This window comes from Phaethon aethereus (genome assembly GCF_964289735.1).
Source record: "Phaethon aethereus genome assembly, chromosome: 12".
NCBI lineage: Eukaryota > Metazoa > Chordata > Aves > Phaethontiformes > Phaethontidae > Phaethon > Phaethon aethereus.
In genome coordinates, this window is record NC_138588.1 from 16,763,320 (window position 1) to 16,780,141 (window position 16,822).

General features: G+C 38.9%; 1 protein-coding gene across 1 annotated transcript in view; it reads right to left on the bottom strand.

Annotated features, from left to right (window-relative positions):
* THSD4 (thrombospondin type 1 domain containing 4) overlaps positions 1–16,822 on the bottom strand; it is a gene marked incomplete at both ends in the record, with an annotated part of 302,482 nt that overhangs the window by 258,259 nt on the left and 27,401 nt on the right. Inside the window, one exon of the mRNA XM_082005338.1 lies at positions 10,358–10,787. Coding sequence (XP_081861464.1) covers positions 10,358–10,787 — 430 coding nt within the window. The remainder of the gene's footprint in view (positions 1–10,357; positions 10,788–16,822) is intronic.

A 16,822-nucleotide genomic window follows, 5' to 3' on the forward strand; every position in this document is an offset into this window, starting at 1 on the left:
TCTGTTGCAGGCAGCATGGACGAAGCAAGGAAGTGGCCAAATAGAAATGCCCATACCTAATACGGATGGAATACTTTGGAACAACTTGGATAAATCTTGGGACTAGGATTCAAGAGATGAGACTGGATAAGCAAGTCAGCTGAAGCAGGTACCAAGAAGAAGAAAGTGGAACTGGACAAAATTGGAGAGAAGCTGCAGAACCTAAGTAGAAGGAGGGACTGAAGGCAGAAGAGATGGGCAGAAGAGATGGAAAATATTAGACAAGGTACTGAGAAAGTGATAAGTGTGCCTGCGCAAGAAAATACAGTGGGACAGCTTCTGCTAGAGGAAAGGAGCAGAGACAGGCTGTATTTGAAGGAATGACAGAAACACCCGTGGTGACAAAAAACGTGTGAACACCCTGGCAAAGCATTTTCATTGCCCTGTAGTACTAGTAGAGGGTAAATTCCTTCTACCATTGGCTCAACTGCAATGGTCTGATTAGTCCTGTGAATAGTGACGTATCACATAATGGTATTCTGGTTTTGAAGGCTTTTTTAGTTTTGTTTTAAAACTATGAAGTTTACATACAGTAAGTCCCAGGACACTAAAAGACTGTTTAACCTCGACTTAGAAGAGGTTGTCCATGCAATTACTATATAATTTGCCTCTTTTTGCCTGTGAAGTCCATCCTCAACTATATGATTACATGCAATTTTTTCCATACGATCTATGACTCATTCAGTGTGCAGAATGGACTGACTCTGGGGATGAATCAGGAATGTTTAGTTAGAAGAGTTACTTATATGATCTCTGTCTCATTCGCTGTAGGTATACAACAGACATACCCAATAGGGAATATGAAAGATGGTCTGCAGTTTCTAGAACTAGCAACTCTACCAGTTTGGGAGGAAAAAAATGTCACCTACGGTGCAATTTACTTAATCCAATCCTTTCTCATTTTGTACGCTACGTACTTTCCATTTTGGGGGTCTGACTGAAAACCTATGGATCTGACTTGCAGATGAGCTGCCAAATCATAATTCCAGGTCTGGCCAATGAAAATTTTGCTTTGACTACTGCCAAGTAATAAATATGATACTGAACACAGAAAACAAAAATCCAATCCCAGTTACTCGACATGGGGCATTAAATTATTGAACACTTCTTTTAAACCTCATTCTTCCATATCTCAACTCCCTTTCTTACAACAGAGAACAGATCTTGCTATCACACAGCAGCTTTGTGAGCGTCAAATCAAATACTGCAGTAGTAGGATCAACGACCAGTCCTTAGAGAAGGCATTTTTTCCTCATCTTCTGCAAGGGGCATTTTTAAGGGCAGGAGGCAAAGGCTGAATAATGGGGAGAACAACACTGAGTACTGTATCACTAATAATTAAGCTGTTGATGTATGCAGAGAGCCTGGAGTAAAATATTATCAGGTAATAAAAAATTTTCTTAACACACACGAGTTACCGTAAGATTATTGACAAAACTCTAGTTCTGAAAGCTCTAAACCTTTGCAAGTTTGACTTTGTCACATTAAGAGAGTCCTTTTAATGGCACTTTTCTGCTCAGAGTAAAACTATGCACCATCACAAAAAATTGTCATCAAAAAGTGACCCAAACTGAGGTCTCAAAAACAGCCGTCAAGATAATTAGTATGCTTGCTATCTTTAACAAATGATAATGCAAACAGAAATACAGAAAAAGAAAACAGTACATGGCTTGGCTGGGAAGTTACTGAATTTTGAAACCAAAAACCGAAGGCAGTTCGCAGAAAGAGGCAGGGGATTTTCCCCTGGCTTCTTCCCCCTAGAGATCACCCACTGCCTCTCTAACACTGTGGTGACAGATATAAAAAATATAGGATTGGCTTTTCCACAAATTCAAGTCAAGAGTTTGAAGATAAACAGCCTTGTCAACCTATCACTAGAAACAAACTCTGTTTTATTAATTACTTACGTGTCTCTACATGTGCAATACGCTGCCCGCAAAGGCGTTACTTCTGGACAAACACACAGCACACTTGATGAAGTACTAGCAAAGATGAGACAGAGCACCACAGCCTGATCTTTTTTCCCTCCCCCCCTTTTTTTTTTTAATTCACCACTGCCTAAATTATTTCTGGGTTTTGCATTGTTCTGTATGCAGTTAGCTCCTAACGTATCATATGCAAAAGTCTTATTTAACCGTTCTGGGCACCACAGGGCATGTGGTGCCAACTTCCATTTTCACCACTTCTGGGGGAGAGGGTTTGGACTACCATCCTCCAACACAACTATTCTGTGGTTACGCAAAGGAACACATGCTTTCTAGCAGTAATCTTACATTTATGTTTCCTAACCTTCTACATAAGTTTTGGCCTTTTGCTGTTTTTGAGCCCTGCTTCAAAATCTAAAATTAAAACATCCCACAAAACTAAAAACTCTAGCAACAGCATTGCTAACGGACCACTTCTCCTTCAGCACCCTTAGCGTGACTTCGGCAGCTTGCTTCTTCCTCACCTGGGTCTGACTCACCTTGGTCAGTACAGGAGAGGACTGGGATTACACTGGTGTGTACTTTCACTGCGAGTTCCTGTATTCATGTAATTTATGTTCTTTTCCTGCTATCTGGCTTGAAAATGCACCTTAAACTTGTTCATTGTTATCAGCAGTACTGAACTAATCTCCTAAAAATACCAGGGAAAAAAATTACTCCTTTCATGTACCAAAGCAGATGCTGACATCTGACAGTAGGTGTTTTCAACACCTGTAATTAATGAGAATAGTTAACAAATGTTCATAAAAACAACATTAAAAAAAAATTTGTAAATTAATTCAAGGAGTTTCCCCTGATCAAAGTTTCTAGACATCTGCAGCTTCCTCTGCTTCAAAAACCTGGATGCAATTAAACTAACATATGACTAAAAAGCAAATTTCTTGTCCAAATTATAGAAGTGCTGAATAATTCCCCACCGGAATTTCAGTCAAAATGATTTGACAAAAAGAAACAAAGACAAGCTGGAATGCCTTAAAATACCTCCCACAATACTTGTCTGTATTGATAAATGACAACTACTCAAATTTACAGTACCCTATTAAACGAATCTACAAATATGTCAGGAATGCAACCGTCTGGTCGCAACTCTGAAGTCACAATTTTCATTGATTAGTTTCCTCTTTAAAACTTGGCAGAGAGGTTATGTCTGAACAATAACCAGGCAATGCATCTAAATCACTCTGCAGTCATGTTTTCTTGCAGGGGGGGGAAATCGCTTCGCTTCCACAAGCATCCAAATCAAGTTCCCAAATCGCCCCACAACAGCACAAAGTGCTAATGCTGTTATTCAAAACTGATGAAGTTGATCGGATAACTGTGGATCTTTTCCCCCTTTCCTCTCCTCTGTGACACACGAATTCCATTTACCCTAAGAATTAGAAAGGTAACTTCTCAGAGAATTCCAATTGCTACATGAAATCTACCATTCATAGTTCACCGGGAAGTTATGAAACCAGTGTTTTAGCCAACTGACATGCGTTTTGATTTTGAGTTTGAGGCACTTGGATGAATTATTAACATTTTTATATCACGTTATTACTACACATAAACGAGGGTCTGGATCTTCAGCTACTCTTAGACACAAATTCACTCAACTTCAACCAGTACGTAGACTCCTCCAACTTCACCATGCAACCCATTTAACAAGCTCAGAACTTCAAAATAAACCTCACAGAAGAAAAAAGCAGCTCAATGCTTCCCGCAATATTGCAAGAATCCTGAAGTACTATGGTCAACCACGTCTTTTGAAGTACTTCTGTACTGGACGTTTTTACAAGAGGAGGGATTTTTACACAGAGAGAACTTTAACCAAGGTACATTTATAAATCCTGAGCTATATTCATAATGGTTTGAGATACTCCATATTTAATGTGAAGTTGTATGGCCACTGCTTCAAAAGCAGTACCATTGTCTATGGCGTAAATACAATCACAGTCGCACGGGCACTCGCTACAGATTTTCCAAATTTATGGTGTGAATCCCACTTCTTTCATAACATTTGAGTGGAAAACATAGGTGAAAGGTTTGTGCCATTCATTAAAGATCAAAACTCGGACTAGAAGCATGTCACAAAATGCCTCAATCATAAAAAAGTTTGTACTGCACGACAGAAGACAGAGTTAAGATGGTTTCATTGACTAATTATGGCAATGTTGGCATTTCTCATCTTAAAAAAAATATAATTATGTGTAAACTGAACATTTAAGTTTCTTATTGTGTCTTTCTGATAAAGCCCTTGCACATTTTGCAGATTTTTATCACTGATACATACTGTCAACCTTTATTTTCCAGGGGAATATTTCTGGTTTATTGCCTTAAGGTGTTTATTCTATCCTAGGCTCTACTACATTTTATTTATATCTCATTAAATTGTTGTTGGAGGAAAATAAATGTCTCATGACTCCTGTATGATGCAGAGAGTAATCATAAGAACATTACAGATCCCATGGGTCACTTCTCCCTGACCTGGAGAAAATAGGCTATAACTACAGCCATGTATACATTACTACATTTTTACCTGCACCTATCTTTTCAGTCTGTGCTTTTACGGTTCCTGGCACAACAGGGCATCAGAGCATGACTCTTGGACTCCTGGATGCTAGATTAGTTCAAAATAACTTTGATTGATCAAAGTAAGCAATTGAATTTTCAATTAAAAATCATAATTCTCTAGACATCAACATTTTCTGAATTGTGTGATTTTAGCCTCATTATGAACATTTTACTAGATTAGTAATTAACCTAGTAATATGTGTAAAACAGCTAACTTTGGGTTCTGTTACTGCTACAAGTACAGAGCAGACTTGTGGAATAAAACTACTTGAGAGAAATTCCGAAGTTACCCCAACACATTTTTCCTAATGACTTAAGACAGTTTCCCATAATTATTTAAGTTCTTATAAGAGCATCATAATGCAAAATATTTTCTAATACAGTGTTCTCAGCTGTTGAAGGGGCTGTCATAAAGCCACAGTGCAGAGATGCAGAGGAAGCAACTTGTGGTCCAAGAGCTTTATCAAAGGTGTCTCTGTGTGACTCTCTTGTATACAAGGGACAATTGATCAAACTACATAGGACATTTTACAAGCAGTGTCTCCGTGACAGTGCCTGGTAAGTTAAGCCCATATTAGTGACAATGTATTCTGAAACCATATTTATAAAATTCTGCTGCAAATATCAAAACAGTCAAAGAAAGGACGGTATGACCCAAAGTAATGTAAGCTTTTAATAAGTTTCCTATACAGCCACGGAATGTCAGACTACCAAATGTACATACAATCCCACAGTGTTCGCAGGGAAATTCCTCACATAAAGTCAAGGTTAAATTTCCTCAGGAAAAGATATGTCATCATAACCCCACTTTGCCACTTATGTCAAACACCTACTCTACACAAATCTCAAAATGAGAAAAAACAAACTACACAGTAGCTCTTCGGGAATAAAAAGGGGCTTTCAGTTTAAAAAAAAAAAAGTTCTCTTAAAAATACGTAGTCTTTTATTTGACTTTCCTTGAGTATCTGACCATCCCAACTAAATTAAAGAGGGCACACATCCTTGCAGCACCCCATATCGCTTCTGAAAAGACCTGCCTGCGAATTACATTTTCTGTTCCATACATCTACCTTTGTGGAAACATTGGACATGCTTCATTTTCTATAAACTGGAAAACTTTCAAAAACACTTGGGCAGAATACCAGCAAGCTGGTGAAATGGCCCAAGATCCCAGGTGCCAAGGGAGCCTGCCAATGCCTACCTATGTGCTTAGGTGACAGAAAAGCACATCAGCTTTTAATGGACTCAACATATCCCTACAGAATATTTCGATTCTATTTAATTAGGGTTCTGCACCCAAAAAAGCCTTCCAATGGAAAAGTTTTAACTCACAGCAGTCAAAATTAGTATCATTATCATTAATATTCTTTAGGAAATTAATTATATTAATTTATCCTGTCATGATAGAGCTGGGGATTGGCCCTGAGCCTTTTGCCCCACCTCATCTCTTCAACTGTAAGACCTTTTTCCATTTCCAAAATTGCCTTTTCAGATATTTTGCATTGCTTCCTAAGGTGCCATTCCCAAGTGCTCTGCACACAGAAGCACAGATCCAAGTAGAGAACTCTTATTCAGAACCAAAAGCTGGATTTTCCATAGCTGTGCTACCAGAATAGTAGTATGTATAGCTGAAGAGTCAAGATAAGAAAGTAAAAGTAATCACTGTTTTCTGATCCTATCTAGATACATAATACTCCAAAACACAATTGACTTCTTGCTAAGTAGCAGTCACATAAAATACTGGGAAAGGCAACACAGTCTAACTGGAGACACGACAGTGATCCAAATGAACCAGTGAGCAAGCTAGCAACTGTGAATGAAACTGGACAAGCTCAGCAAAACTTCATTTACAAATATCTCACTGAGCTCTCAACAAGTAGTCTTTCATATATTTTAGTTTGGTTTTTGCAAATTCATATACAAGTGAAAGCATAAACTTGGTCAAAAACATATCTCAATCCATACCTAAAGACAATTTAGATTTTACATCCATTTTGTGTTGCTCTTCATGGTGAAACTCCTATATGAATTTCTCTGCCTATTTTTTCATACTTCTTGCTGCACTGTAACTGAATCACCGCAACAGTCGCTATTTTATTTTACAGGTTTTCTGAGCATTTCAGTGGTCATGATCACTATGATTTCAGACTCAACTGCATTGGTGCAATTTGGAAAGTGGGAACTGCAGAAGAGGAGAGGTAACAAGCTGTCAGGGTAAGTGGGGCCTTCTGGCCTGAACTCACCACCAAGGACAACATAAAATCATAGAATGGTTTGGGTTGGAGGAGATCATCTTTAAAGACCGTCTAGTCCAACCCCCTACCATGGGCAGTGACATCTTTCACTAGACCAGGCTGCACAGAGACCCATCCAAACCAACCTTGAATGTTTCCATTCCACAACTTCTCTGGACAACCTGTGCCAGTGTCTCACCTCCCTCATCACACAAAATTTCTTCCTTATGTCCAACTGAAAACCTCTTTTAGTTTAAGATGGTTGTCCCTTGTCCTAATGCTACAGGCCTGGGTAAAAAGTCTCTCTCCATCTTTCTTCTAAGCGCCCTTTAAGTACTGAAATGCTGCAATAAGGCCTCTGCATACCACAGACAGAGACAGACTAAAAATTAACGTCTTCACCAATACGGCATAATTCACTGTACGTCTTACAAAAACCAAAAAAAATTAGATGAAATTGACTTTAAAAAGGGGCACTCTACAGAGTGCCAAATTACAAGTGACCAAATTTACACTGCAAATCAAGTAGGTTTGAATGACCAGAACCCTAAAAGCTTGCTTGTGTACACTGCCCAAGCAACCCTCAGCCTGGAGTTAATCTACAAATATATTCTCACACCTTCAGACACTCATGAAGAGCTAGAGACTTGGCAATGCTTGAGACAATTGATAACAAAAAGTGCTCAGTAAACAAACGTTCCTTTGAGTTGCTTCCTTTGTTCTGGTGACAAACGACGCCAAGTTTGCATTCAAATTTTACTTCACCCACACGCCCGTACAATTCTCTTTCCTTTAATGCAGGGGGGAGTAAGGAAGATTTACTCATTACGCCCCCATTTTGGAGGAATACAGACTACATTTGAAGAATCTTATTATATTTCGAATACCTCATGGTTTCAGTAAGATCTGTCAGCACCGTTTGTGTGTAAAGGACAGAGATTTACTCCATTTCCTGCTGAAGGAGCTGACAGGCAGCTGTATATTCTGAGGTGAGCATGTACGAAGCCTATGTACAAGGTGCTGAAGAGAGGAAGCCACTTGTACAATAAGAAAATAGGTTTAACGACCTGCAGAAACACTTGTACAAATAGAAGTACTTCCGAGGTTCTCCCTAACAAAAACCCACAAGTTTGACTTTTATGAATCAAGCTGTCAGTCACGTAAAATGAGTTCAACTATTAATGAAAAAAACAATAAATGTACAATAATGAGGAAATGACCTAATGGACCAAGGCAGATTGACTTAATTTGTTATTAATTAACTGCCCTTAGGAGAAACTGTAGAGGGAGTGGCCAAACACCAGGATAACCATTAACAGAATACTTTCCTCTCAATAAATGAGATTTTTCAGTTTTGGTATGCTCCAGGAGGAATTAAAAAAGAAAACGGAAGAAAAAGATACTGTTCTCTGCACGCTGGCAAGACCACTGGTACATGTCACTGCCGATAAATTAAATTAAAGCCCACGTGCAGAAGCATTTAATCAGAAAGAACAAGCAAACAAAGTGAAACACTATCGGCCTTGTTTTGGTCTCATCCTGGCCTTTACACTAAAACTGTTCTTAGCAACTTCTTCTTTATAATTATATTAATTACCACATTCTAGGGAGAAAAAGAACCCTGAATAGCAATTACAGCTTCTCTGAGGGTAACAGAAATGTTACCAAATAAAGAATATCACTATGTAGAGTTCCATGCCTAGGAGGAGCTGCATCTCTTATTAAAAGTCTCCTGTAATACAGATGATGATTTCTTTGTAACTGCATGTATACATGCAACAGTGGCAAAGATGCACCAACAGTATGCTCGTCTATTTTTTTCTCCTCATCTATTGAAGTCTTCTGTTTAAACAGCAGTTTCTAAAATTAACATGAAAATATTTTCAATCCTGTTCCCCTACTACCAAAAGAAATTTGCTGACGGCCAGACCACTCATCACGCTGACTTGCATGTCTTGCCACTGTCTAATTCACAAGCTCACGGCCCTCTCCTCTCCAGCTCACTTGACACTCTCAACAAATTTCCTCTACAAAACTTCCTTCTCCATACCTTGGCCATCAGGGATTGCTTCTTACTTCCACCCCATTTCTAACTTCCTCATCTCCGAAAAGAGATCTTTCCTGGAAACGATTTTGTTACAATTCTTAAGTCAAGCAGAATACTGTCCGACTTTTTGCCTTCATGCAGTAAGGGATGAAATAAAGACTGGGACATCTGTGTATCAGTTCGGCACCAGTGAGCAAATTCAGCACAGAAAACTTTCCAAATTAATGCCCATGTACTAATTTCATTTCCTATTTCCTTCAAAAAACAGAAAGTGTTTTTCAAAAGAGCAGTTTGTACCAGAGACCATTCTGAGAGGCTCAAACTAGCTCTTTCATGTTTTCCATTTCAGACAAATACACTAAAACCTTCTTGACATTACATCTCTTCAATCAACTGCTCTAGTCTCAATTAAGGGACTTTATTCATAAATAAAGGAAATGTAATAACTGCTACACTAAGAGGCAAAAAGGCACTCACCTGATTTTCTCAGGTCGTGTTTTTGTTATCCTGATCATATACTCTGTTACTACGCCTCCACTACGCAGGCTTCCACTAAACATAACAGGATTTCTAAGAGGCGGAAGAATCAGATATGCACCCACCCAGAAAAAGATGCCCTGTTCTATCAACATATCGAGACCACTCTTCAACATCCTGCTTCTAATATCCAAATACAAGCTTCTTCAAGTTTGTGACATTAAGTTAGATTAGTAGCCCACATAAGACACAAATATTAGGAACAGGTACTTTAGGAAATACCAAAATGATGCAGCCAGAAACCGAAAATTTTAGCAGGATGAAAATTGCTTGTGGGGAGAAACGGCAAAACCTCACTAGCCTCCCACATACAATGGGCGGCTGCCCCAGAGCACAGAGCTACACCCAGCCAAACATTTTTGAATGAAGTAATAACAGAATAAGTTTTATTTAAAAATTAACACAGAACAGATTTTTCTCTCCAATAAACTAGGAAGCCAAAAATCAAAGCATGTAGAGCTTGAATGCTGGTAAAAGTAGCATCTGTCATGGAATGCACACAGCACCATGGAAAGATACTGGAGCGATCTAGGCTACTGGGTGCTGGCTTTAAATTCTATTTGGAGCATGACTAGCACTCCCAAAAGGATGGCCTTATCTTCGGGGATTGAGGAGTAGGAAGCCTTCAAAAGGTGGTCTAACCCCATTACAGTTTTCCATTTCTTACATAGAAAAATATTAAACTTTTCTGTGACTCAGTTTCTCCCTCTATCAAATTAGAATTGTGCGTATTGGTAGGTTTAATGACTGCTTAAAATCCTTGAAGGTATGGTATTACATAACTATAACATTATGCATCCACTTCCAGTTTTCCCAAGACACTTTAAAACAAATTCACAAAAAATTTCATCAAATTAATGAAAAACAATGTTCAACTTAACTTCTTGACTATGTGAACATTTAGCATACTAAACAAAACCAACACCTCTCCAATGAATTAAATATAGGAAAACCTGACTTACATTTGTGTTGCAGAGTTTATATTGCTTATAGGTGCCAATGCACACGATTGCTGCAGCCCTTTGAGGCTGGGGCTGACCCTGGACTGCCTGGTGTGATGCAGAGCCATGATGGTTTGAGTCACTGCTCTGAAACAGGCTTTGAGATACAGGAAAGGAAGATGACTGATAAACTGAGGGTCCCAGGACTTCATGTCCAGCTTGAGGCCCACTTTCTTCTTGATAAAGATTCCCGTGTTGAAGTGAAGGACTAGCTGCCTGGCTGTAAGTGTTCATGAGACTTGGACTCTGATGAAATATATGGTTCCTTGATGACTGTCGCTGTCTCCGAAGTTTCTGAGGCTGCTGACCAGTATCAGTTTGTAAAGGTAAAATGTATGGCACTTTTCCATATCCGTACTTTCCTGGACCGATAGGATTTCTGTTTCTGCTTCTAAAAACACAGAGAGAGAGAGAGGAAACAATTACTGAATTCATAAGTGAAGGAGCAGTTACATACTTATATGACTTGTTATTTGTCAAAGTCATTCACTGCAAAGTCACAGGTAACCAGAAATTTCAATCTGTTTTACAGAAATCATGTACAAGCTGTAGTCTTGCTTGATGTATTGGGAATCTCTGAAGAAGTCTACTGGTTGAACTAAATTCTTTGGCTGAGAGTCACATGGGAAGTCACTTAGTGTCACCTAGCAAAGGCAAATGGTGAGGTATGGCATAAAGCAACAGTTTGAGGGAAGAGGTTGTTGTTCTTTTAATCCCTAGGACTCTCCTTTAAAATGGAAATTCAGAGAATCAAAGCTGTATATTCCTAAAATTCATAACCATGTTACTGAGGAGCTTGAGATACATAACAGCAGGAAATCCCTACTGCGGATTTGAGTAATGACAGAAGAAAATTTGAATTCAGTATGGCAAAGATCATTAAATATTTTGTATCCATTCAAAAGGCCTTCAGTGGTTCTGCTTCATTTGCTATTGAGAAATAAAAATGGAAACAAAAAAAGGATAAGGAACATCAAAATATTACTGAAAGACTTGCTTGAAAAGATGACAAATGCAAGAAAATATTCTTATTGTGGTACACGGTTTATTTTCTCTTCTTTGGCCAGCAGATTTACTCTTTTTTTTTTTTTAATATACAAAGTGTGGATTAGGAATACATTGAATTACTAAATCATGAGCCCCCAATTTGTTGTCAGGATAAAAACCCACCTTTCACTATACATTACTAAAGCATTACACAACAGCTTGATAGCCCCCAGCACTAATCACAGACGTTTCAGGTTTGCTCTCTTGCGCACGGATCTTTTCTTGCTTACTGAACACCCTGTGCTTTGGGCCATACTACACCTGTATCAGCACTCCCAAACAGATGGTACTCCCTGGAGGGTCGCTTTGTCCGCTGCACACTCGCAGCCACAGAATGGACTCATGTCTAGAAATTCAGCTCCAAAATACAATTGAAAAATCACAAAATTAATAATACCGCATTTGGGTCATACCATTCAAGAGAGTTAATCCTGGAATTTTATCTGCAAGCAACAGGCTCATTTGCATTTGCTTTTCTTGTCATCCTGTACATCGCATGAGGCCTTGATTTCTAATGCTGCAGTCTGAAGAATAAGCTGGCAAAAAGATTTCTCCAAGTTCAGAGCAATGTGTGAATACAGCTGTATTACGTACCCTTTGTAGCTCAGGAAGGGAGACACCATTAAAGAAGGTAATTTTCTTTCTGTCCATGGTTTTTTTTTTTTTTTTTCTTTAACATATATATATATAGAATAGACTTGAACTGCAGTGAAAATCAGAGGTAATAAATTGACATACTTATTTTCTAGAAACTGAAGTGTTACAGACATCAGACAGCCACCAGATCAAAGAGACTTTCCTTTGGGTTTGTTTTTTCTTGTGTTTGTTTTCTTCCTAAATCTTATATTCTCCCAAGACTCTTGTTACATGGGAACCTTGGAACCTTTACTTAACATTCTAGCTTTATGGCCACGTGGGGCTTTTAATCAATCTTTCTGGCTCAAGGATGTGTGAACAAGAGTGTTGATTTACCCTGGCAGATAAGTGACCAGCACTCTTGAGCTGTTTATACCAGTTAATCTGCTCTGTGACCATGATGGTCATTGTTGAGGTAGGGTTTTGGTAGTTAAGAGTCAAGAAAAGTGGTATAATGGTTTTTGATATTAAGGAGGGGAAAAATGCCGCCTGTACATGGACAGGAGAAGAAAGAACAATTATGAATGGGAATTAGTTCAGAAGTTGAGACTAAAAACAAACTTGATTTAAAAACAAAACGCAACACAAAACCGTGCTCATTTATTTTAATGGGCAAATAAATCGATTCCCCCTGTGTTGCTGCTATTTTTAATGTTTAACATAACTCAATTTCTGAGCAAGAGCAAAACAAACAAATAAAAAGTCTTTCTGGAGATTTCTAATCATGTTCTGCACTCTGACAACACTTTGGTATCATAGTTCTCATGAGGCATCTTAGATTTTGGAGCAAATTGGTTCATCTTGGAAGACAGATGGAACTCCTTATTTTTCCTTGCTCCAGTCTCTAACGATTCTTACAGACAGCAGTTTTCTTCTCAACCTGAGCACAGTGTGTCTGAGATACAAACCTTGGCAACAGCTCCTGGCATTGAGAAAGTTACTGCTTCGCTGCAGGGAGCACAGACTGCACAGTGTGGTGTTTCCAGGGGTGGACAGAGGGTGGCAGGTCTACTGAAATTCGCCTTTCAAATTTAACATCTACAGTCAGGTTGCTTGCATTTTTCATCAACTTGCTGATAATAACTGAGCAATAAGCCACATGCAGACCAATGGAATGGTAGGAATATGCCTCTGTCCCAGTCTTCTGAATGCCAAATCCTTTGCAGCAAACAGCACTAGACTCTTCCAGAGAAGAACACCTAGATGCATCATCTGACCCACCTTGAAGAACTGTTGCCTGGCAAACTAGGAGAGCTCACACAAAAGGTCAAAAAGGAGACTGATGTTTGACTATTGATCTCCAGTTCAGGATCGTGAATCGGAACTGAAAAGAACTGAAGGACATGCAAGAAATGCTGACATAAACTAGGACTCTACAGCCTAGAAAAAATTATGAAATGGACATATAGTTGTCTTAAACATAGAATGACTAGTGTTTGAAAGAAGGTCTCATGGTTGAAGGCAGAAACTGTCCAAAAGCTGCTGGAATCTCATCAAATTATTTGCAAAAATTTGCAGATCACTGCAACAAAGATACAACAGCAGTGCCTAAGAAGTGAAAGCAGTAACAACATCCTTACTATTAGTTGCTGTCTCATCTTGGCTTCTTTTTCTGTACTGTAACTTGGAAATGTTGCTGGAGTCCCCACTGATAGAGAAATGAGGCACCATTTCCAGTAGCCTAAGCTTCCAGCACCCTTACGATGACATGCCTGTGGTTGCATCAAGGATCATCAGGGCTGAGTCCTCTCCTTTGCCTCTTCTCCCATAACAGTTAGGGACAGAATAACTCAAGACATTGCCGTGTACCACTGAATACAAGTTTCAATTTGCTCAGGTTGTGCAGTAATTATGACCTGGAATTTTTATGGGAACACACTTCCTCTGAAATGGAAGGTTAACTTTTTTGTAGCCGGGAACATCACATTTCTTTCAACATAAAAACTTCTGGAAACAAAGTGTAACAAACAACCTTGAATTATTTTTATCAGTGTTCATGCATTTATCTAAACCGGTATTACCTGGACTGAAACTATTCTGAACACGGTCTGTTTTGCCTTAAAGCATCTTTCCTTCACACTTGGCAACATCCTTATAAATTACGAATGCAGTTTGTTGCAATGTAATAAAGAAGCTTGTGAAAATAGCTTGGTGGTAATTAACTTTTATAATTCTTGGGGAGTGTCGGGCAGAATTTATGATGTCATGCAGCAATGAGGGAGGGAGTGTTATGTAGGATCATACAAAATGGGAAAACAACAGGGAAAGGGGAATCAACAAAAGGGGGAGGAAAAATCAGACAAAATCTACCATTGACATTGCTGACACTGTTTGCTTTATGCTAAATCAACCCAGTTTTGATTTGCTGGTAGAAGATGGAAGTAGGTCAAGCCCTGATTGCTTGTTGGGAGTTTTCAGTTGCCAGCAGGACTTTTTCTTACCTATCATTCATTATCATTACCTATATTGATTACAAGACACATAACTCACTCCTCCCCACAGCATGGCCTGAAAGCTCCTCCTCATTGGTCTCTCTTTCTTGGTTTTGTTTTATTTGTTTAATGCACACTACCATGACCCAGGTCAGAGTTGTGATGCACTCTCATTTAATGCAACCGGTAAAGAAGAAAAAAGAATTAGCAAGTAACAGCACACCCCTAAGCCTTGTGCCTACTTAGCAAGTAACAGCACACCCCTAAGCCTTGTGCCTACTTAGCTAGACCTAATCAAGAGTGAGGTCTTGCAGCATTACACTTTACATATCCAGGTATGCTAAAAACCAAGAGAGTCATCTGTCTTAATGTAGCAACGGTTAAGAAGAGCATTTGAATAGAACGCTGAGTATATGTTCCTACAAGAATGAAGTTGAGTGTACAAACCAGAGTCAACAGCTCTCAGAAAAACTCTCAAAATCCAGTCTGAGCAAGATCTGAGTTTTAGACAACTTTGACAAAGTTGTTCCAGCAAGGTGTTAGATTCTGTCTTTACAAGTCCATGGTTCCCCAGCATTAATAGAAATAATTACAAGAGTCTGACAGCAGAATGGAGCCCCATATTCCTCCCACCAGCACAATTCCTAAAATAGCCATGTTTAGAAAGGATTCTAATATATTTCCAAAAACTGCAACATGCTGCACTGCACTGACATCTTACAGGTATGACTCTGTCAATACAAACTTTTCACATAACCTATATGAAAACAGCAATAATGAATAATGTTTAGGTTCCTTCTGATAAACACAGTCCCTGCAGAGCAGATACTGTTTATAGATGGATTTACTTAGGTATTAAAAACCCTAAGTTGGGGCACTGACCATGAGAATGATTGCAGAGTTGAACCCCAATAGGTATGACAAGTCAACCACAGGCACTAAGGTAAGAGCATTATCACACTTGGAACTGAGGGAGTTAAAATAACACTTTACTGCTCGTTTAACTATACAATAAATAGTTAAAAATCAAAAGAAACAAACTCACAAAGAGCTGAAAGCACCAACTGTTTGAAAAGCAGGTAACAGGAAAGAGAATCCTGGGACTTTATTCTGCAGGATTACACTACAGTGTTTCTGACTTGTGTAAACCCAGTGCTCTTTTTGCACATGCTTAGGCTCTTCAGGAAGTTACCAATTACTTTCTAGATCAATCTTTTCAAAAGCACTCCCCTTTTCAGCTGAACCAAATATGACCGTGTTAATAGAAGTCATGCTAACCTTCCGTTGCCTGTGAATTAAAGTCCATACTTGGGAATTGAATAGGTTCGTCAGGTGTACCTCCTTCTCAGGGTCCGTACGGTCCTTAGATGTGCAGAGACAACTTAGGACTGGGGAGACCTATGTTTACATCCTTCATCTGTTCCATTTTGAGAAAAGTTCCTCCTCCTAGATCAGCCAGATCAGCTCAGGCAGAGAAACAACATGCTCCCAGGCTTCTCATAGGCTAGGTCAGTTAATTTTACACCAGGGCTTTTGGCTGCTTATCTTTGTCAGTCAGATTTCTGCCATTGCTGATCCACTCAGATGAATAAAATCATTTAATGTAGGTCAAGCCTTCTACTTAATTGCTTCTAATAAAAATGTATCAATCAAGAATTGTCTACAATACTTTGCATGGAAAAAGGTCCTAAATAGCCCTTGAAGAATTAGAAGCAACAGACAGGAAGAAGTTCAAAAAGGCAAGGATGAGTAAAGCTCACCAGCTCCACCACTCAGTTAGGCTCTCTGGCTCAACAGCCTAGTATAAAAAATAAACACTTAATAAAAAGTTGTTCAGTTCTTTACTGGATTGAAGAAAAGAAAGAGGGAACAAGAAGAGGAAAAGTAGTATTTACCAATATTTACAGTCAGTTAAGATGAAGACTGCATGTACTATGGACAAGGGGGGAAAAACGCCACCACAAACAGAGTTATCATCTAAAGGCAAATTACCGCTTAACAGAAAAATATACGTTGAAAAGCAAGTAGCTGCATTAAGTGTTTCATGTCAGACCACAGCCAATAGACATTTCTGATCTATTGTGTTGATCTCAGGCAGAGGCATAACAGCTGTTTAATGCAGATCTGGCAATCTTCTTTTTTGGGGCATAATTCTCAAACACACACACCTCCCTGATTGTTCAGACAAATCTGTTTAGCACTTTGATAAAGAAAATGATGGGCCCCTTTAAACTTAAGCCAACCTAAATATATACCTGAATTCAAAAATACATTTGCCCAGACAAGTATGAAAATCAGGTTTTGTGCTATT